At 50.0% G+C, this 22,741-nt stretch overlaps 3 protein-coding genes across 3 annotated transcripts; 1 reads left to right on the top strand and 2 right to left on the bottom strand.

The window, feature by feature from the left end:
* Window positions 1-2,287: 2,287 nt before the first annotated feature.
* ETH_00021010 (microneme protein, putative) lies at window positions 2,288-5,413 on the top strand (the record flags this gene model as incomplete). Its single annotated transcript, XM_013375574.1, has 5 exons — window positions 2,288-2,372; window positions 2,466-2,482; window positions 2,721-4,811; window positions 4,962-5,264; window positions 5,396-5,413. 5 exons carry the CDS (start codon window positions 2,288-2,290, stop codon window positions 5,411-5,413), a joined length of 2,514 nt encoding a protein of 837 aa, XP_013231028.1.
* Window positions 5,414-8,406: 2,993 nt separating this feature from the next.
* Window positions 8,407-16,526, bottom strand: ETH_00021005 (plectin, putative; the record flags this gene model as incomplete). Its single annotated transcript, XM_013375573.1, has 11 exons — window positions 8,407-8,790; window positions 8,930-8,998; window positions 9,147-9,233; window positions 9,345-9,449; window positions 9,572-11,286; window positions 11,452-11,629; window positions 13,225-13,815; window positions 14,069-15,959; window positions 16,061-16,233; window positions 16,344-16,411; window positions 16,517-16,526. 11 exons carry the CDS (start codon window positions 16,524-16,526, stop codon window positions 8,407-8,409), a joined length of 5,271 nt encoding a protein of 1,756 aa, XP_013231027.1.
* A 2,809-nt stretch (window positions 16,527-19,335) lies between these two features.
* On the bottom strand, window positions 19,336-22,388 carry ETH_00021000 (uncharacterized protein; the record flags this gene model as incomplete). The annotated part of the gene is made up of 5 exons (XM_013375572.1): window positions 19,336-20,403; window positions 20,725-20,919; window positions 21,122-21,379; window positions 21,497-21,871; window positions 21,990-22,388. 5 exons carry the CDS (start codon window positions 22,386-22,388, stop codon window positions 19,336-19,338), a joined length of 2,295 nt encoding a protein of 764 aa, XP_013231026.1.
* Between the last annotated feature and the right edge of the window lie 353 nt (window positions 22,389-22,741).

Below are 22,741 nucleotides of genomic sequence, written 5' to 3'. Positions count from 1 at the left end.
AGTCTGCTCAGCAAAGGATGAAGGACTTTTTTAAACGAGTGTTGGCTTTGGGGTTCAAGCATCAGTTTCGGAGTTGTAACAATGCAGCGTGTGCGTTAAATCAGTTGGCAGCGCAGACTGCGTTGTAAAGGTCTCGTTTGCGACTGTGTGACTCATGCACTAGTTTTTTGTTACTGTCAACAGTTGTGAGGGTCAATTTGGTCAAACTGTGTACCATTAGCTGACCTGGCTTGTAGGTCGGCGTTACGAATGGGACTGGAGACTCTGTCGCAGACCGAAATTAACACTGTGCAGAGTAACGATTGCCGTAAGCAAACTTGTCAAAGCCGTGCATGGAACTGTGCTGCGAACTATTTGGAATTTTTATGTGTGTGGCGTTTCTAGTTTGCAAAAGGAACATGGTGGTACCACCAGTTTCAGCAGCAGCTCCACAGTTGTCCCCAGGGACCACGAGACAGAAGGCAGCTTCAGGATTTATTATGCAAACTCAAGAAAAGCGCCAGCTTGGACCAGACTTGCAGGGGATCTTGCTGAACTTTGGAGATTACAGTCCTAGAATCTTAAGGACATGTATTGAGTTATTCCTTGGGTTACTACAGTCATCCGGCATCCTCTTGAGAGGAGGGTTTGGAGGCGCATTGTAGGTAAACAGGAGTCTGGCTGTGTAGTAGCTTCAGCAGTATAGCCAAGAGTAAACAACCGTTGCACTGTAGCTGAACTGCACCGTAGTGGAGAGTATTGCAGGAGAAGAAACGAGGCAAAAAGTAAACGGTCTGCCATTGATGCAACAGTGCTTAAGCATCAGACTAATAAGGTGGTTCACTACAGTACTTAGGCGGTGTAGCTTGTTCAGGGCAGTAGCGCCGTCTATCGGTAGGGAACCGCGCCAATCACGGCGTGGATATGCCAATGAGCAAAGTAGCGGTTGGTCCGATTCCAAAGGTAATTCGTGTTATATTGAGAGAAGCACAGACGACGAAATTGCCTTGAAAATAGATGGATTCTGGCGGACTTTACTCTACTTCGCTTCTTACGGACGCCCACTGCGAAGTGTGGAAGTGCACCGTTGGCGCGTCTTACTAGTAAGCAGGTGTTGTAAGCAGGAGAACGCCAGTCACTCGGAAGTGTCGCCGGGATGCGCGGAGGCCAGCTCTGGAGTGCAGGGAATCGCTAGGTCCTCCAAGCTACAGAGACTCTGCACTATTTATTTCATGTGCCTTTTGCGTTCGCCTGGCAGTTCTGGCCTTTGCGAGAAATGAATGAGCTGGCGACTCTGCAGAGAAAAGCAAATTTGTTGCCATTGACGGGCGGCGCCCATCTTATCTACAGGGACATCTCCTTTACACAGTCAAGCTGTGATGTCCTGTTCTAACTCCTGAAGCAGACCGCCAAGTGCCGAAGATTATTAACGAATGCGGTAGTCTTGGTTGTCACAGATTGTTCATACTGAATGAGCAGATCCAAGAAGAAAGTCCCCTTTGCAGAGCAACAACAGCCAACAGTGCGTGATGTTGCGTAGGGTCAGCCACCTTAGTGTAGCTTTAACTTTTCATATGGTATCCACCGGACCATTATGTAGTTCTCAGTATTTACTAGATTGCCTAAGACTAATATGGATAGGACGGAATCCTACTGAACAGCATACGATGGACGGGAATGCCGCAGTTGAGCCGGTCCTGCGTGACAATCGCGGAACAGTTATACCATGACTTGAGCTGAATGAGAACAAGCTTATCGGAAATGGTTAGGAACCTCTCGGGTATCTTTACGCAAGTAAGGCTCTCACATCACGGCACAATGGGCAGCAGTGCAGGCACTGGCAGCTGGAAGCTTTTGCTCTAGAGCAACACTAAACAAACACAGACAATTGTATACGCTTCTATTTGAGCACACCTATCATGCTGTCACAAGGTATGATTGTGTTCATGAGGTAGGGATCGTCGCTCTATTGCCTGCGGAACTCGAGCAACCTGTCACAGCATCGGATTTGCGGGAAAAGAACCGATTATCTTGAGCGTGCATCAAATGATTTGAAAAATTAATAATGAAACGAATGCAGTCTGTCATTTCTAGTTTATACATGAAGCAGAAGCAGCCAGCTAGTCGCATCACTGGGATAGCGCACAGCTTCGTTGCTCGATTGCTAGCGGCGAGCCGAGTCACACCACCATCTTTCTAGACGTTGTTCTGACATGTGTTTTTTCCAGCTTCACACCCGACGTTCCTCACCTATTTTTCCCTCCATGTTGTTTCACATTTAACCACAAGCCTTTCTTACTTCCCCAGGATGAAGGTATACATTTGTGTCGGCGCGGTTGCCTTTTTGAGCGCTTGCCGAACACAGGCTCTTCGACTGAGCAGAAGTTTTCTGAGTAAGTTTAGAACGGCTCACGGTCCAATACAATTCAAAGAAAGAAAGAAAGCCTACAAATAGCCTTCCGTGACTGCGCTGCCTGTGTGCTCAGGTCTCTCTGCCGAAGCTGTGAGTGACCTTCTTTTAGGCATTTGCCTCGTTGCTCCAAACAGACACGGCTTATTCGTTGAATTGAATACGGGCTCTACAATTTGTAGACTCGGCCACAGGCGACCCGGACTTGCCGGGAGCCCAACGAGTCCTACGATCTTATGTTTCGACCGAATCTTAGAGGATGCTGCGCACAAGGCGGGAAGCATTGCATATGTATTTGGCAGCTGAATGCTTGCGTGCTGCGTGATTGCAGGAATCAACCACTAGGTTGGCGGCACGCCGCGAATCTCTGCAAGATGCTCTGGATGAAGAATGTTCCCAGCAGGCGTCTGTTGCTTGTAGAAGTGGCCTACAGGATTACTGCAATGAGGCTGTGTTTGCAAGATATGACGGTATTAAAGGCAGCCCTTCATCAAAACAATGGAGATGCTATACGGAAGGAGCGCTTGATCTTGAGGCCGCGGGGCCAGGCTGTGTAAATAGTTGTGGAGCGGCGACAATGTGCCTTGGTGCATTCAACAGCAGATCAGTTGCATATTTGACCCGTAACAATGAACTCACCAGCATATTGAAATTACGCACACAAGAGTTCTGCAGCGCCCCAGCGCCAACGCTTCAGGAGGCATTGGACAGGAAGTGCGCACAGTTCGGCAAGGAATCTTGCAACAGTGGCCTTGCTTCATACTGCGGTGCTGCCATTTATGCGCGTTACGATAAAGGGAACAGCTCGCAGCAGACAAAGGAGTGGCGCTGTTACATTGAGAAGGAACTGGATTTCTCGAAGTCTGGTGATGGCTGCGTGGACGATTGCGGCAGTATGACGTCATGCCGCGGCAGTGTGAGTGGCCCCTCAACATCACACCTCACTCGCCCATCCGAACTTCAAGCGGTCATTGACAGCGACAAAAGCAACTACTGCACTGATAAGTCGGAGCAACAACCATCACAAGCAACACCACCGCCAGAGATACCTGAAGGGACACCTGAGGAGAGCGAAACGGAAGATCCAAGTGGCTCGCAAGCCGTTCCAGAGGCGCTGCAGCATGCTTTGGATGCATTTTGTGTGGAGGAAGGCGAAAAAGCGTGCAGCAATGGGCTAAGAGCGTACTGCAACAGTGCAATGTACGCACGTAAAGATGTGGGAAACACGACACAGAAGACAAAGGAGTGGCGTTGCTATGCAGCTAGCGAGATAGACTTTGCAGTCTCCGCCGACGTCTGCGCGGACAACTGCGGAAACATCACTTCTTGCAGTGGCGCTGTGAACGGCGTTTCAACTTCTCACCTCACTCGGAACCCTCAAATCGAGGAACTGATCAAGATGGAGAAGGAGGTCTATTGCAATCCCGAAATAGAGAAAGGTTCCGAGTCGACTGGAGCAGTGGACTCAAGTGAGTCTGAGGTGGTACCACCGCCAGAGATACCTGAAGAGACGCCTGAGGAGAGCGAAACGGAAGATCCAAGTGGCTCGCAAGCCGTTCCAGAGGCGCTGCAGCATGCTTTGGATGCATTTTGTGTGGAGGAAGGCGAAAAGGCGTGCAGCAATGGGCTAAAAGCGTACTGCAACAGTGCAATGTACGCACGTAAAGATGTGGGAAACACGACACAGAAGACAAAGGAGTGGCGTTGCTATGCAGCTAGCGAGATAGACTTTGCAGTCTCCGCCGACGTCTGCGCGGACAACTGCGGAAACATCACTTCTTGCAGTGGCGCTGTGAACGGCGTTTCAACTTCTCACCTCACTCGGAACCCTCAAATCGAGGAACTGATCAAGATGGAGAAGGAGGTCTATTGCAATCCCGAAATAGAGAAAGGTTCCGAGTCGACTGGAGCAGTGGACTCAAGTGAGTCTGAGGTGGTACCACCGCCAGAGATACCTGAAGAGACGCCTGAGGAGAGCGAAACGGAAGATCCAAGTGGCTCGCAAGCCGTTCCAGAGGCGCTGCAGCATGCTTTGGATGCATTTTGTGTGGAGGAAGGCGAAAAAGCGTGCAGCAATGGGCTAAAAGCGTACTGCAACAGTGCAATGTACGCACGTAAAGATGTGGGAAACACGACACAGAAGACAAAGGAGTGGCGTTGCTATGCAGCTAGCGAGATAGACTTTGCAGTCTCCGCCGACGTCTGCGCGGACAACTGCGGAAACATCACCTCTTGCAATGGCGCTGTGAACGGCGTTTCAACTTCCCACCTCACTCGGAACCCTCAAATCGAGGAACTGATCAAGAAGGAGGAGGAGGTCTACTGCAATCAAATGGGAGCGTCAGACGATCGTGCGGAAAGACCGCCGGAGTTGGGGACCCTGCCGTCTCCTGGTTCGCAGAATCCCCAATCAGGCGCTGAAGTATGTGTAGGCCTGCGGAATTATGCACTTGTATTCGAAACGGAGAGCTAGCATTAGACTGCGGCTGCTGTACAGGACGGGGATTTCTGCAGGCTACCTATGCGAGGTTGAACTGAGAAAGTACTCACTGTCTTGTTTTGGTGCTTGCAGGTGCTTGGGGGTGATTGTCTGCAACGTGTTTTGGACGCACGCTGCATAGTGGCGTTTGCCCAGTTATGCATTACTGACAACAGTATGTGCGACGTTGCAGTGGCACGAAAGGTTGGCACCAGCTGGGACTGTTACCCACAAAGTGCGCTGGATCTGAGTCGGTCAGGTGAAGGCTGTGTAGATGCCTGCGGCAACGTTGTTCTTTGCCGTGGCACCCCGACGGGTACAGCACCCAGCGGCGCCGAAGACGTGGGGTTAGATAAGCTTATGAAAGAGTTGAAGGAAGCTACATGCAAAATGGGGGTGGGCTATAGACGAGACGTCTCTTACGCTTTTTGCAGTTAAAGACTCTGAGCGTATTGTCTTCACGCCAATCATCGCTCCCCAATACGGTGAGGCCAGTCCTTGCTTTCGATGCTTTGCTTGCGCTGCAGGAGAGGGCCACATTGTAGCCACGCATAAGGAGGAATACCACAATGACGCTGCGCTGGATGGATGGCACAGGCTAATCGGCGCAGCGCGGAGGAACAGTGTTATTAATTATAGTAGCCCCTTTACAGACATGGAGAACACTTCCACTAGTGCAAGTGCGCCAGAACTCAGTGCACTGTGCTCTTCCTCACGAAACAGGAAGGCGGGAGCGCATTCAGTTGAGGAGATACGGACTGGTGCTTGCACAATTTGTCGAGGGAGGCCGTTTTTTTTTTCTAGGTGGACTGCGCAGGGCAGAGATGTGGAAGCTTATACGCAGCGCTTTGGGATGCATGACTTGGATGGACGTTAGTTCAGATAACCAGCATGTTACAAATATTGCAAGAAAGCCTCTTTCCATAGTTGATGGTAGTAAAATGGTGGCCAGTTTTGTATTCCAGATTCGTATTCTGGAAACAGAAAAGGCACTTCTTAAGCTGTCCCCCCTAGTGAAACTTTTTTTTTGCACCGGGGAGCCGTTTTTCTGAAACACACAGACCGAATACTGTGGGCACAATATTGTGTTTGCGCGTGGAGTGAAATGCGGTTGCGTTAGCCTTTGCGTGGACAGTGGCCAGAGTGCTTAGCATGAATAGCTTGTAGTCCTCGAATCTAGTATCACTTTAAAACGTACCAGCATACAGCAGGACCTGCGTAGAGAGCGTTACTCGAAGGGAATTATTCAGCATTAACCACCTGACCACCTGTACCTTCCCACATCTGTATCTGTATCGAGACGGGGATGAATTCACGTGACGACGAAGAATATTCACATGAGCACTTCGTTTTGTGCCGAAAGGTAGAAATGAGGTCTGAGGTTGTTTCAGAATTTGAGCACGATGGGTAGCCAGATGACCCCATGCCACTCCGTTGCACAACTCATTTCATTCCTGTAGTCACAAGGAGCCGAGTTAACCTTGATGAGGTAGGAACGGAACTATTTTAGCCAGTTAACAGCCCCATATGCGCGTCTTCAGGTTTCTAGTATGCGAAACTGCTTGAAAGAGCACTTTGGCATGGCACTGAATTAATGTAAGTCAGTCTGTGGGTTGCCCAGCCTTGTCTCTGAAATCTTTCAAGAACTTCACTACCGTTGTAGCATATGTCTTGTTAAATGTTTTTTGCAGCACTCACTAGGATCTCGCCACAGCATCAATTGCCTGCGCACTAGCTTCGAAAGTGTCAGTTCCGTAAGACTGCGATAGATTGTCTTGGTTCCTGTGAAAATCAACTTATGTACTGAATAAGTGGTTCATCAATTCGTCTTACTCCATAGGGCTAAACGAGCTACAGTAAATCAAACATGCTCTCACCAGAGTATATTACTAAGCAGTCCCTGAGGAAGGACAACACGCTGCAAGTGTTTGACTGTTCGGTCGCTTTGCAAACGCCATGGAGGCATGCACCCATGGTGCAGAGGTGAGCACCTCGCCTCACCTCTGACGTTTGCTTTACTCGCACTTGCCGAAGTCAACATATGAGCCACGAACAGGTCGAAGCTCTGGGCTGCAGAGGACTTATTTTTCGAAGCATATGGCTGGAAGTCTAACTTAGAGAAATCCTGCAAACCTGCTTCAAAACGGAATTTCGTTGAAGTGAACGAAATTGAAGGCGCGCTTCTGCTGTTTACTCTGGGCATTTCACGTGTACCCAGTTGTTGCAGTTAGCTACTGAGTCACGGTCACTGAGTACTCAATTTTTGTTTAACGTAAGGATGGCTCATGAGTCCAATAGACACTATGAAAAAGGTGTGAAGGTGTGCCTACGGCCATTCTGCATGTGCTAGTTCAAATTGCTACTGAATACTTCTTCGTAGGACAGAGTATGTCAGTGTATGACTCGACGGTTTCCTACTTTGGACCATGTGACTGCCTGAGGCTACACAATCGTCTTCATCAGAAAAAGCATAGATAAGTTCCCGTGGCGACCGATCTCCACAGCTCACTGCTGCATCGCTGCTGGCCCTTCATCCCTGTGGACTGACACTGTTCACCTTGACAGCATCAGATGTTTCGTCACAGCAGCAAATGGATTTTACACCTAAACAAACAACAATCTAGAACGTTTCTTATTTAGAGGGATGACGCCCGTTCTCGTGTCACCTGCGCAAAAGCCAGTGAAGTAAAGCTAAACCGTTGAGGGAGTCGCCACAGCAACGAACAGTAAGCAACGTGTTCGATCACGTTTAAAGCTGAATCACAGCAACAAGTATCGCATTGGGAACTATTCCCCCTAGACATGCTGGCTTCGGTCCAGCCACGTTATTTGAGCTACGCTTCCCACATGCATCGGCCACCTATGCCGAAACTGGTCACCTGTACCGAAAGTATACTTACATCTTAACTGGTTAATTCGAAGGTGCATCCATCAGTGTCGCTTAGCCACGGAGTACTACCGGTGATAAGGTAACCAGTAGCGCCAGCTACAGGAATGCCACCACGTCATGTATTTGGTTGCGCTTTCCTGTACTAAATGTAAAAGCAAGACTTGATAGTCTCTTCACTAGGCTGCTGGCGGACGCGTTTCAGTCTTCTGCAGCCTGAGCCGCATGAACGGTCACTGACCAACTTGCGCACAGAGCAAGCGTGCAGCTGCAAAACTGCAATGCTTGGCACTTTTTAATGCCTTGTCGTATACCTACAATCCCATTTACTGCGCAAGTGATGCACTCAAGTGCAAGTTGTACGTTCTACATCTAAAGCATCAAATAACAACAGATTGAACGGCAAATGATAGCCAGGGTCCACGCAGCACAAATGGGTCGCTTCTGTGCTGGAGATCGCCACGCTGGAAGAACGGCCGTACAAAACGTCAATCTTTAGAAGCTGCTGCACACTCACGAAAGACATTCCAGTTTTACGGCCAAAACCAGGAAATGCTATTGCGCAAGTATGCCACGGAGAGTAGTCGGCGCACAAAGCAGATTTCGTAGCTCTCGCTGCGCTATCCTGTTCCGGCACCTGCTGTAAATTACCTAACTTAGGGCCTTGGGTGCCTTTAATTCCCGTAGGAACTCTGGAGGCTTAGGAGGAGCACTATCCAGCATAATCTCCTTGTCAGCGCCGCACTCCCGCCAGGATACAGAAGACGTCGGCTCGTTTACCCTCACGTTGGAAGCTGGTGGACCGCGTTCAGCTGTACTTCCGTGGCCCAAGGAAATCGCCCGACCATCAGCCGAGCTAATTTTTCCAATGCTATTTAGCGGTGCTTGTTCCTCAGATGACCCTGCATCTTTTTGTAACGAAATAAACTCAGGGACTGATGACTCTGTCGGGGTAAAATCAACTTCAGCTGGGGCGAGAACAACACTTCTGTCACAATCTTCGATTACAACCAAGCCATGAGGGCCCATGTCAGCCTGAATAACATATCGTCATCCATGTTCACGTGAAATAAACTGGTTAGGTTTAATCTCCATGCAATGAATTCACTACAATAACACTGTTGCCTCTTCGCCTGTCCGGTTGACCACTCAGCCGCAGCGGACAGAACCTTACCAGTGCACGTTCAAAGAACTGCAGCCGCCTCGACAAAAAGTCACTGATACGCGTCAGTGTTGCATTACGCTGAGTAAAAAGGCAGGAATGTAAGGCTGTAAACGACATCTGAATTCTTTAGAGCCGTACAGAGAAATCGTAGCATCTGCTGATCCTGCTGGCCAAGAAATAACCTCAGCCTTTCTTATCTGAGTCTGTGCTAGTTTACTTGACTTACTAAAGTCAATTCTTCATTCCGCAACTGCGCCCTTTTGGACTGCCGCTGCAAAGCCTCCCATTTATCAGCAGCATTCTGAGATGTGTCCTGCAGCAATACTCACACAAATTACGCATAGTGCGAAGTGTTTAAAACTGCTTCGTAGCTCAATTGAAAATACTTCTGTGCTGGTGGGGACATTGTCAACGGCAAGCTCACTTTTCCCATGGCCTGCGTTCCAGCTTCTTTCGTCTCCACACGGCGGTTCACCGCGTTTGTGGCTGCGTCAGCCTCCGCACCTGATCGCATTTCGTTGAGTCGTTTCTGGGCAAGGTAAACACATCAGACCACCTACATGCGCCTTTAGATTTCGTACGTCAAAAATGCCGGGGAAGTTAAGCAGCGCCTTGAGCAGTCATGATTATCGGTCGCATCATATGACACACCTCCGCTGCTTGCAAGGCCTTCCTCAGTGATTCCTGCTCAGTCACAGCAGCTGCTAAGTCGTTTTCTAGCCTCTGAACCTTGCGATTGCCTTCCGCAGCCTCAGCACGAGCTGCCTCAAGTTGCTTCACGTCGACGGTATCCTGCAGTAGCTGCTGAAGGGCTTGCAGCTCCTCCTCCACACTCCGTAAGCGCAAGTCCTTCTGTTTGCTTGCCTCTTCCTGTCTTTCCAGCATTGCATTGACCTCACCCAGCCTATCGCGCTGGCTGGCTACGTGCTCATCCAGCTGATGCTGCAAGAGCTGGGAAAGGCGTTCCTTTTCCGTCAGTCGCTCCCGTAGCTGATGCAGTTCCTCCTCCATTATCGCCTGCACTTCTGCTTCTGGGCAGCTACGTTGCCGCCGAAGCTCTTCTACCTGGAGCTCCAATGTTTTGCAACGCTGCTGCAACCTTTGTGCATCTGACTTTGTGGCTAGAAGCTGCGTTTGCAGAGCAGCTGACTCTTTTTGCTCAAATGCAAGAGCGTCTCGTTCGACCTCATAGGCTTCCAGCTGCCTTTGCTTTTCCAGAAGCAGCTGCTGTGCCTGCTGAAGCTTTTCAACGACGGCAGCATTCGCTGCCACAATTTTTGCACTCTCTTCGTCCCAGAGCTGTTCAAAGTGACTTCGTAGCGTCTCTTGTTGCTCCTGCTGCTCCTGCTGCATACGCTGCTTCAACTGCTGCTGCTCCAGAGCGTGCTGCTCTCGCAACTGCTGCATCAGCAATGCATGCTTCTCCTGCTGCTGCTCCAGAATCTGGTCACGTTCCTGCTGTAGTCTCTCTCGTTCCTCCAGCTCTAGCTGCCTCATTGCTCCTAGTTGCTGCTGTAAGTCTTCTTCATGCTTTTGCTGCAGCAAAACGGGCTGTTGCAGTAGTTCTTCACGTGCTGCTTGTAGCAATCCCTGCTGCGTATGCAGCTGTGCCTCGAGCAGCACCACTCGCTGCTCCAGCTCGCTTCTCTCAATCGACATCTGGAGATTAACTGCGTCATATTCCTGCTGTAAACATTGGTGCTTCTTTCTCGTAGCCTCGTGCTGCTCGAGTTGCTGCTGTACACTTGCCGTTGCGTCTTTGAGCTGCTGCTGTAGCGCGTTGCGTTCAACCTCAAACGAAGTGACAGCACTGTCCATTTTCTTCTGCAACATCTGCACGCGAGATTCTGCTCCCTGAAGGCTTCTTTTCAAATCTTCCACTTGTCTAGACAGTTCTTCTTTCTGCATGTCGCTTTGCTCCAGCAGCATGCGTTTTTCTTCATCTTGCTTCTCCAGCTGCTCTTGCTTTTCCTTCCCCTCAAGTTCTTGCTGCTGCAGCCTACGCAGAAAGTGTTCCGTGTCCTCTTGCTGTCGTTGCGCCATGAGCTCGTTCTGCTCTTCCTGCTGAGCGAGTTGCTGTTGAAGTGCATCCACCTTCTGCTGCGAACGCTCTACTTCTTCGTCGTAGGCAGCCTTGAGGCGCTGTTTTTCTTCAGCCAGCTTATGTAGTTGTTCTTTTTCCTCCTTTAGGATTCCTGCGTATTCAGCAGCAACTCCTTGTACTTCCGCTACATGCTGCTCTTCCAACCGCTTCATTTCAGCCTTCTGCTGCTCCTGCTCTTGCCGCAGCTTCAAGAGCAGTTGGTTGATTTCTGTTTGAAGCTGCTCCATCATAAGCTCCCGAGTCAGTAGTTGCCCTTCCAGAACTGCAGGAAATAAAAGCCAGTCACACGCAGTCCAGGAAGGGATGCCACAGCAGTTGCCTCAGCACACGAAACCAGTAACTTCGTACACACCCGCTGTGCCAAACTAGTGCTAAGGCACGAGCATCGCACGGTAAGGCAAAAGTACAAACAGTGCGTATTTCCTACCCTCTTGCTGCCGACGCATTTGCTGGACAAGATCATGCTGCAGCTGCTGTGCACTTAAAGATTCATTCAGTGCCTCCTCTTTCTCTTCCAGCAGTGCCCTTGTTTCCTCCCGTTGTCGTTGTTCTTGCTGTCGCAACTCCTGCAGGAGCTGCTCTTTTGCGTGCAGCGCCTTTGCAGCCTGGTGTAAAGTGACAGCGCCACACGAACAAGGGACAGCCGTGCTGTTTTCCAGAAATGCAATAAAACCCAGCTCATATTTTTTGTCGCATATTAACACAACAGTACGGGTTGGTGCTTTCAACAAGTAAGCCTGCGAAGTCGCCGCGTAGTATGGGAAGAAAGATAAATAATTAATTCGACAATTTGTCAAGCTAAACCTACAAGACTGCAGAATTGCATTTGCGTCAGCTTTTCAGGATCAGAGTCAATGCAAACATGCAATGAAACGCGCCGACGCGCATGCGTGTGCCAGCGAAACAAACTGCACGTAGTCCACAAAGCGGAGACCTAACGTGCATGTTGCCTTTCCTCAAAAGCAAAACAGTCCATCAGTCGAAGCCCACTTGCATACGATGAGTGGATACAAAGCGTACACGCCTACGTATAGCCCTTAGAGGAAAACAGAGATATGTTGTGGCAGGAGAATGAGCAAGAGTAAGCAAACAGGCATGAACAGTGAAGTCTGCACAGATATACACTGATGCAAGCTAAAAGACAACCAAGTATGTGTGAAAATTTGAAAAAAAAAAAAGCGGCCGACGAGAGAGTTCCTCAATGAAAAGTAAAAGGTAGATGAAGCGAGTCAAAGACAGATGATGAGAGCCAGTCACTGAGTAAGATCCGCATGTGTACAGAGCAATTTACGTACGTGAGGAGCCGGTCCTTGAGTAAAATCAGCATGTGTAAGGAAAGCAATATATGTACGTGAAAAGCACTTTCAAACGGACAAGTAGGTGACCAGATCCCAATTGGATTGCAAGTCCACACACGTTGATATATACGCAAACTTGAATGCGTTGCTGGCAATTGAACCTTCGGCAACGCACATGGAACTACGAGGGTGCAAATATTTGGAGGTGATGGCAGACAGTTGGACGCTGACAAGCACACTAAAAAAGAGTCGTTCACACAGGAGCAAACGCAAAGATAGCTTGAGGGATTGACAAAACATGCATATGGACAAACGCAACCAGTTGGAGCACAGACGACATAACAAGCAGAAATGCTGCATACCAGCAAACATATAGATTGACAAGGAAAAGTTCCCCTGGCAAGGGAGCAAGAGACACAGGTGTGAAAGCAGGACTTTCCAGACAAGCTCAACGATGGCACTGCATGCTCGCGTCCATGCATGTGAATAGCACCAAATAAGATGCGGCATGGATGCGAATATAAAGGTGAAAAAAAGAGGCGCCAACAAATCAGGTATATATACACACAGTAAACTTCGCTAGCGGGGTTCACGTGCAAATACGTTTGCACGCAAATGTTAACTACGTAGGAGCATGCAGCAGCTGCGCATGCGGAATAAATGCCGTTTAAGCAATAAGTTGCGGAGGAGTCAAACAATGCAAGCAGCTGCCACTGGCACGGACTCATACGCATCAACGGTAGGCGTCGGCTTCAAGCCATTAAAGGGGTCATGGCGGAAAAATAAGTAAGCAAAGTTAACCCATATTTAATTCCAGCTCAATATGAAACCGTACTGCATATGAACCCCTCTTTCAAGCTTCTCAGATGTTGCCGACAGCGATGTGGGTGCAGTCATCTTACCTGGCCTTCTGCCACCTTTTTCGCCGCTTCTGCGGCGACTCTGGCAACAGTGGCTGCTCTTTCACTTTCCACTGCTGCATCCAGTCGCTCTTGCAGCTCTTGTAGAAGCTCCCTCTGTTGCTGTGTTGATTTTTGCAGGTCCTTCCACTGCTTTTGCGAATCCGACAGCTGCTGCTGCCAGAAATCTGCTTGCTGGCGTAGTTCTCCAGCTTCATGCTCCTTCTGCTGTTGCACCTTCTCAAGTAGCTCTTGCTGACGCTGCAAATTCTGATGCATGTCATCAAGCTGCCGCTGTACTTGCTGTTTTTTTTCTAAAGCTAAAACCAGCTGCCCCTCTAGATCAGCCGCCCTAGCACAGCTTTCCTCCATACGCCTACTTAAATCATCGTGCATGCACTTCAAGCTGTCCAGTTTCTCCTGCTGTTCGATGTGAGCTTCTTGTAGGAGTAGCTGCTGCTGCAGAAAAGGCTCAAGAGAGCCGTGCTGCTGCTGCAACTGAGCAATAAAATGCACCATGTCCGCATCGAAGTGCATGTCCTCCTCCTGAAGTTGTCTATTGCGTTCCATTTGCTCGACGAGCATTTGCGTCAGCTGCACGCATCACCAGCAAAAGCAACAATAAAACGGGCAGTCTAGGAGGCAGCGCCGGCAGCCGCTCGTATTGGTAGCAGCAAGCCACGCTTTGGGCAGCTTGCAGTCGACACAGCACAAAAGGTCAAGAGAGAAATGAGGAACGGATTGTGGATCTAGTGCTGATGTCCGCGGCACCGCTTGTTTATGCCTCCGTAACGGTCTTTGTCCGACAGTTTCGAGCTGTAAGCGGGGGAAGTAAATTAAGACGTACGGCGGAAACTGCCCCTTGGGCCTCCTCTAGAGCTGCCTCTGCATCTGAGATTGCGCTGCAAGCTGGTGAGGGCTGTGGCTCTGTGTCTTCCCCCATGGGCGACGGGAACTCCTCAGAAGCGCCGAAAATAGCGTCCTGTACAAGTTCTGCTGCACGTTGGCGCTCCACCGTAGGACCCTCCCCAGATAGCAACTGCTCAATCACTCGCTGTATACTTTTTGTGAGACTGGTATTTCGGGAGCGAAGATTGCTCACTTGTTGCTGCAGCGTTGCCAACTGTCTCAGTGTCTCTGCGCTACTCCTCTCCAGCTCCTGTACTGCCCGCGCGAAACCAGGAAGAATGTCTTCCATAGAAACCCCTTGATGCAGCAATTGTTGAGGCAATCTATCGTGATGCTGTAACTTCTCCATGTGATTTTCATCGTTAGGCTGTTGAAGTTGCTGTGACGATTGCTGCTGCAGGCGCTCCAGCTGCCCTTCTCGCTGAGGAGACGTTGTAGGAGGGAGACAGGAGTCCCATGGCTTCGCCGATGGGTGAAAACAGTCTGCTGAGTCTGAAGCGTCGCATTTATCTGAAAGTGTCGCGCTGCAGAACTGATGTTCTTCGCCAGCATCCGCAGCCACAGTGTTAGCAGTTGCAGTAGCAGCCCCTACTGCTGTTGCTGCTTCATCTTTTGGAGTGAAAGTGAGACCTCCTTTGTCAGGTAATAGTTCCGTTTTACCTGCTTCGTCGTTCAAATCGTCCTCATACTCAGGTGCAGTACCCCTGCTGCGATCGCTGCCCGAGGAACAGCCCCTCTCCAGTGGGCCGAGATGTCCATAATTCTGTAGCTGGCGATCCGCGGAATGACGCTCATGCGGTTGATGCTGCCGCTGAAAGTTTTGTTCATGCTGCTCTTGCCACTGTTGCATGCATTGAGGCAAAGGGGATTCTTGCACTTCATTATCATGAGCCTCAGTTGCTTCATCTGAAAACAGAGCCATATCTTCAGGGTTCTGCCGTTGAGCAATGGAGGCGAATTCGCCGCCAAAGGTCGCATCCTCCCGGCCATTTCCCTCTGCTTCTTGTTGCTGCTGCCCGTGTTCCGAAGCCGCTTTATCGACTACTTTAAGCCTTTCTGCCGAATCAGCGTAGTCTAACAGAGGCCTGTGGGCCTCGTTGTTCTCAGATATTGCACAGTATTGGTGACGAGAAAGCCCTTGAGCTGCAAGTGGCTCGCCCTCCTCTTCAATTACACGCAGCTGCTGTTGGTGCTCAGCCTGCACCATACGTTGCTGCTTCTGACTGATGGGATAAGAATGCTGTTCTGGTTTGCTTGATGCCTGACCTACGCCATTTAGTGAATGAGGGTGGTCCTGCCCGTGTTGCTGGCGTTGCTGCTGCTGCTCCAAGCTTGAGTAAGAAGGCAGTAAACGTGTTTCATTTTCAGGAGGTGAAGGAGAGCCAGTGGAGCAGTGCTCTGAAGCATTTAAAAATAGCTGGGGCCCTTCAGACGTCTCGTTGGTTTCTGAGCAACTCCGCTTCACAACAGCTGTCTGCTGCTGAAGCTGCGACTGCTCTTGTTGCTGTCCTTGCCATCCCTCTTCCGTTGCAGCCCGCCTCGGGCTGTCACTAAGTGGAGGCGCCGAAAGTGCGGTGCGCACACGACATCCCTCCTTGTCACCCGCACACGGAATCGTATCCGCAGCAGCAACTTCATCTGCTGTTACCAGCAAACTGCTGTTAACGGACGCGGGCTCCTGTCCACCCCTTTCCGAGTGTTGCTGCTGTTGCTGCAGCATGTATGGAGGTCTTACAAACGTAGGCGCCCTCTTTTTAGCCTCTATGCTACCGCTATTCTTGGTTAGCAACCCCGGGGTTGCGGTGTATAGACTTGTAGCGTCGCGGGCCCTACAGAATCACCAACAGCAGGGGACCTGTTTCTACAGAAAAAGCGTCAGGGGCGAAAGTAAAGGAAGCTTGTTTCAGTGTCTGTCAAATCTACGCCTCACCTCAACCTCCTTATGCCGCCTATAGAAGAAGTATTGCCTGGTAACTGTTTTCCCGCTGTTTCTGTTACGGGAGGTGGTGGCGGTGTATCCTGCTGCTGCGCCAGATGTTCCTCGCCTCGGATAAGCCATCTTTTTAGCTCTTTGTTGTAGTAAAATTGATTTTCCTCGCCAAGCTGCAACAAAAGGATGGACACGAAGGACATTGCAGGTCGTTACTGTCAGGTCTACTGGTCCACAAACGTCGCGTTGAACACGTTACAGCGCGCCAAAAGCAACAGCTCACATGTGCTCGTGTTGCTTTCCCCTCGCCTTCCCCGTCATCACCACCCCTTCGAAACAGGCGCCAGATGCCTGCGCGCACACAAAAGGCACATTGAAACGCACATGTTCGGTGCCCCATGTGCTGCAACACGAGCTTTCTTAGTTCTATATACGAAATGCAAAGTGATTAGGCACCTGTGGACATCGCCTGATCGCTCCTGTGGTGCGAAGACAAGTGATACTTCACAGGACGACAGGTTCTGCGATCGTCGGCAGGATGGCATCAGGCTGGAGCAGACGCTTCACAAAACCCTGGAATATGCGCCTTTGATGCAACCATATGCAACCTTCGCCCGCGCCAAAGTGGCGCCAGCTCTGCTTGTACGGGTCAATTTGAATGCCGATTTGCACCGCCTTTACGGCGACTGTTGCTCATACCCAACAGGCAGCCGCGGAGCTTCTCTTCTATAGAAGGTCCAGCCACTGAACCGACTGCTAGAATGCAAGCTAATATACTACAAGAAACTGGTTGAGAAAATGATAAGACGGAGTAAACTCCACAGTTCCCTCCCTGGACGCATCTAGGGCCTATACAGCTCAGGGTTTGTTTGCTCCCCCCGCTGGGCAGCAAAACAGGCCCCTCACCAAAAACAACGCTGAAACAGTTATGAAAGGGAAACACAGCGTCTTACACAAATGAAGCGCATATAGTCTTTCCAACACCTGGGCTGCTGTGAAGGAGCAAAGTTATGCTTGCTCCTATGGCGCCGCAGTCATAGCACGGTGAGTGCAGTTGTCTTGCATAAATTCATCGCACCATTCCACTTTCCCCGTAAGAGGGTAGAACTTGAGGAAACTGAGGACGTGGTATTCATAGGGCTCTCATTTTGTCCGGGGTGCCTTGGAGTGCCGAGAACTGTATGGCTGCTTCAAATCAGTGACCAGTTCCCAAAAATAGAGAATCCTGCCGTGGCTAATAGCAAATTGGGACAACTTTCAATAGATTACGGTATTTCCCATGCATGTATACTGAATTTTCCCGCGAGATAACGTTCCATTCCCGTAGTCCCAGCTGAGTTCAGACGAAAACAAGCATGCAAGCAAGACAGACTTAACGAATTAGTAAGTTATCCCTGCTAGAGTCCACCATACATCGGTCGACCTCGATTTCGACTTTCGTGGTCTTCCTTTGAGCTAAATTTTGTAACGCTGTTTTTACAGTTGGATGCTGTCATTGTCCAATGGGAGGAAGGCAAAAGGGCAAAAGGGAGCTAACCCACGTTGTTGCATGTTGGAGAATTCTAGGCAGCTCACTCTGTTTACCATTTTCTAAAGGATAGTTGGGCTATGTAGGTAGCACGATAGGTTTCGACTCTATTCAAATGGGGAAAATGCTAGTGTGGGTGCTGGAGGTGCAGTGTCGAAAACGAGCGCTAGGTCCCCGCAGAACTACGTAATCCTTTTATGTTAAACGGACTGGGTCTCAATAAAATCGGAAAAAGCAGCTGTAGTTCACCCCCTCGGGCTACTGGTGATACCAAAAATTTGTACCGAGTAGAGGCCAAAGCGCCATCCATAACGGAGTCTAGAACAAAGTGACTTCCTCGCCACTTCCAAACACCCTAGTTTGCTTCAGTGCAACCTGTAGGGGCCATTCAAATTCAGGAACTTGGTGCGATGCGGAGCGGGCATTTGAACATCCTTGGCAATAGACAAAAGCCCCCATGGAACGTGGTGGCACTGTACACTCTACAACTTGTTCAAGGCTTGGACACCACTCTGGGGTCATCTTCTGTCCTTCTAAGACCTCCTAAGTAGCTTTGCAGCGGCTAAATGTGTTGCAAGACAGCGCCCTGCAGCTAGATTAAGTGGCATAGCGCGAAAAATATCTTACAAGGACGTGTACCCGCACACACACTACGCAAACGAGTGACGTATCGGCCACACCGCATTATGCCGAATACTCGTTTGGCTGCCAGAGTTTCCCCACTGACCGTTTGCTTTTCCTGTGGCTTGTTTTGTGGACATCAGAAGTCAGTCCTTCAGCAACGTCGCCTGCACCTCGTTAAACTACCTTGCCAATAAAAGCTCTGGGAGAAAGCACATACGATCTCAATGAGTCGAAATACCAACTCCTGACTTTGACGTTGGAACAAACACCGGGCAGAAGGTCCGGGCTTTGCGGCGCCGCCCAAAGGATCAATATACAATCTTAATTAGCAGAACAACGATTCCTTCCAACGCTACTCAGCAAGCAGAAAACCAGGGCTTTTCAAGAGGGTGCAGAAGGCCAGTATTCAGCCAGCTAGATTTCTATCGTTTCCTGTAGACTGGCTTTTGAAAGGCTCGTCGCAAACAGACTGAGTTTCAAAAGGTTCGTCGAAAACTGATAGCGCTCAGCATAGAATCCCTGGAAAAAAGAGTTCTTGCCTCGTGCCAAGAACTGAGGGACCTGCATTTTTCAAATGTGAAGGCGCCTGCCCGCCGAACCGGTGAGAACAGAACCGAAAGCGGCTCCGCCAGTTCCGTTTATGGAAATGGGTTACATACACTACGTAATAGTTAGCCATGGATAAATGGCTGCACTTGCCGCACGGGATTTGCTGCACAGCTTTGGCGCAATCGAATAGGCTTGTTTCTATTCGGTGCTTCTGCTGCGGGCAACTGCAACAAGAGGACGTTTTTCCCTCGTTTGAAGTACTAGGCGATCTTCCTCGTGTAACGCGTATATCTACTTCGCCGTAGTCAACACCAAATCGCTCGTCTGAGGGTCCTGATGAAACGCTTCGGCGATTTCGTCTCCAATGCCCGAGAAGGCGACACACTGTTTTAACTGAATCACCTGTAGTGGCGGCCCAACTCCAGAAGCACGGGCAGGTCTGTGTACCTACGCTACTCTCAAGAGGCCCTTCGCAGCCCTTATTAGTTTGCTTTTTCTCTAAAGACTGCAGGCCTCTCCTAGACGGATTCTCAGCCTCTTCAGACGAGGCATTGACTTCCAAGCATGTGGACTCTTAGATCTCTCTTATGCGCACGATTCCGCCCGCTGTTCCTGTGATAATTTCGTTCGGTCCAATCTGCGTAGCTGAGTAGACACTGTTGCTCATTGGCCCTGCCCCAATGTTGTAGTGGAACTTGCTGACCCCAGTCCACCAGTCCAGTGCTTCAAGGGTCCACATTCCCCTCAAAGGCGCTGCCTCGCCCCCAAGAGGACACCGTTTGCCTACACCGTACATGAGCTGTGATTTTGCACTCATTGTTGGGATGCCGTTAGGGATCGAAACTTCTTTGTTTATCCAGACAGAGCGGATTTTCTTTGTGTCTGGGTCGAACTCAAACTGTTCAACACCCTTTGGTGCGTCTCCGACAATGACTGGCAAGGCCGCTGCAACTGTGTCGCCCCAACGTGACCATGTGTTGCTTGACGAACTTAGTCCTGCAAGGAAGGTCGTCGGGCTTCCCAAATATTGAAGGAAATTTGTGGATACTTTCGTTTCCTCTGTGGGCTGGTTGTTCACAACAGCCATGCGCCACCCATGTACCAGCACAGACTGCTCGCTTGTGGTCTCCTTTGCGTTTGGGTCCCCAAACGTTATAGGATGTCGTGCTTCCACCTTCCCAGTCCTGGCGTCCATAACTACGATGTTCATCAACTTCGCACTATCTGTGATGACTACGTACCGACGGTCCGGAGTGCCCATGAGAGTTGGAGTGCTGCCAGAGCCCTCACCAAGGCGCACTGGAGCTGTGCCCCCTAGACCTGGCTCCAGATCATAAGGCTCTTCCCAAGACACAGAGAGCGTTTCGCCGTCCCACTCTACCTTGTGCATATACCTTGAGGACACCACATAAATACCTCCTTGCTCGTCGCAAGCAATGTTGTTTGACACTTCAATGTCATCGTCCACCGAGACAGAGCCACTACCGGTACTTGAAATGCCGTCAGGAGTTAAAGTTTTATCCGTTTTAGAAGGGGATCCTTTTCGCTTTGAAGCTCCGAGCATCAGAGTGGCAAGAGCCTTGCGGAAAGCACCATTCTTGACGTCCCGAGTTAAAATGCCTACGCGGCCTACGTCGGTGACCTGTACAGCATTGTACGGAGGCGCAACAAAAAGACCACCTGCGGACTTTTCTGGAACTCAGGAGCTGCAGAGACAGGCATGGGTTGAGTGTATGAGGGAGGATGCGCTTAGCTGCAATTATGCTCAGCTAAAAGGAGGCTGTCCCATTGGGCGCATGCAGTGCCAAGGCAACTTAATTGGCTAAGCTTTGACCAGTTCCACTTTTTCTTGTGGCCGACATAAACAGCCGAGTGCATTCTGTTCTAGGCCGTACGGCTCTGTGATAGTAGTGTAAAAAGGTCCCAGCCAGTTATACTTCAAGTAAGACAGTGAGGCCATTACCCAAGCAATATGACCATCGTGAGTCATGCAAAGAGCGCGGAAGACTTCCTGAGGCCGGGGTGGCTCTGCTTGGTGGCCCTGAAGACCTGCTTGAAGGGTGAAAGCCTCAGGGTGCACCATGATTCTGTCTCCATTTGAGCTTGGCACATCATAATACGCCTCCAAGCGCTTTCCAGTCGAGACAACAAACACGTTCTGCAACACAAGCAGACAGTGAGAGTCAGTTTGCAGACGTTCATCGCATTCATTTCCAGTAGTCACTGCTTGGGCTCGTTTAATGATTCCGCAGCACGAAAAGTCAAAAAGACACACCACTAACAACATATCTATCAACACGTACACAAATACCGCTACTTATGAGTACAGCTATTGTTGTCTGTTCTAGAACAGACCCTACCTCTTGAGTCAGCAGCGCATAAGCGCCATGAAATTTGTCTTCCATGATTGTCTCCACCTTCTTTCTTACGAAGTCCACGACTGCCAAAGACGTCTTTGTGCGCGAAACCTTAAAAATCGTGGTCCAGCTGCTTCCCCAAAGGTATTTCTCGTCCGCTGTGTAGAACAGAGTAATTGGGTTGGAGGCCACCATTGCCCTATTCAAAAAGTTATGGCTCAGGCGACGGCTCCCATCTGGGCCTGCCAGCGTTGTACTGCCCTAAGTACGCAACATCAGGAAAAAGCTAGTTCTTTGCCTCTAAGGCTGCTGGCGGATAATAAAAGCAAACAATTTCCGTCGTGCAAATGAGCAATTATATGGCTGCTTTCAGCTGACTTGTGCGGCACTGTTCCTGTGAGGAATTGGCCAGGGGCTGTTGGCAAGGCCTGTATTCGGGGAAGGAATAGTCGTAGAAGGAAGGCGCCAAGACGAGCGAATAGAACTATACTTCTCCGACGCAAATTCATTGATGACCGTCTCTGGCAGCCCCTGCCCGCTGTTGACTCTCTCGAGCAATTGCTCCACCGGGTCGGCCCCCGTGGATGCATCAGCATTTCCTCTAAGAAAAGGCGGCAAATATGGAAGGGGAGGAAATCCGTGAAATCCCAAGGCTTGGTTTAGATTGCGCAACCTAGGGTCCTGTGCGTTCGGTCGTTTGCTGGCATTGTCCCCGGCCGTCGGTCCTTTTTGCTCGATGTGAGTAGACCCAGGCTACGAAAAAGGGCACACAGAAAAAATTATATCTAGGAATACAACCCCAGCAAGCAGAACAGTGTTAGTTTTACTTATCATACGTCGCAAGAGTCCTTCAAGTTCCGTGTTCGCTCACAGGTCCCAATGCATCTCTTAGTCTTTGGTCAGCAGCATCATCACCAAAAAGAGCGGACACAATCGTAAATTTCTGGCTGGAAAAGCCGGTTGTTCTTCCCTGGAGATAGTCTGTTAAGGTCGAGCGTCCCTGCCGAAGCGTGGAGAGCAGTTCAAAAGTATTCGTGGAGTCGAGCAGACTCATATCACCTTGTTTAGGCAAAAACTGCCTCTGCTCTGTGCCAAAAGATGTGCGGTCCCCATGAAGCAAGTTTGAAGGATTCAGTGCGGAGTGGAGATTCAGAGCATCGAGCGGTCGAAACAAGGCACCCAACAGGCTGCTCCCACTAGCCGCATTGGCACCCTCTACCGCAAGAATACATGCCACGGCGTGGCAGATGATGCATGTCGTATTCTTCATCCCTGAAAAAGAGGTAGGGGACCTTTAAACGTATGCTGATTGCACCCCACAAACACCTGTCACTCTCTAGGGGCCTACCAACCTGAGTATCCACAATCTGTAAAGGCACTTGATTGAACGATATCCTACTCATAAGAAACTCCACCAAATATTTCAGAGACACGCATCCACGCGCTGTGGAGTGTGTGACAACGAGTGCCCACTGGTGCAGTTGCAACAGTGAAAACTGGCCATAGCTAAGGCTTCAGGAAACCACATGGAGATGCACGCCACCCCATGTTCATGTTGTCGCAACAATTTACAATTGTGACGAGCAAGAATTTATAGAGTTGGCCCTGTGCTTCGCCTAACAC

Source organism: Eimeria tenella, genomic scaffold (genome assembly GCF_000499545.2).
Source record: "Eimeria tenella Houghton genomic scaffold, Eth_scaff29, whole genome shotgun sequence".
Lineage (NCBI taxonomy): Eukaryota > Apicomplexa > Conoidasida > Eucoccidiorida > Eimeriidae > Eimeria > Eimeria tenella.
The sequence above is the reverse complement of the archived record's forward strand: the minus strand, read 5'-3'. Positions and strand labels throughout refer to the sequence as shown.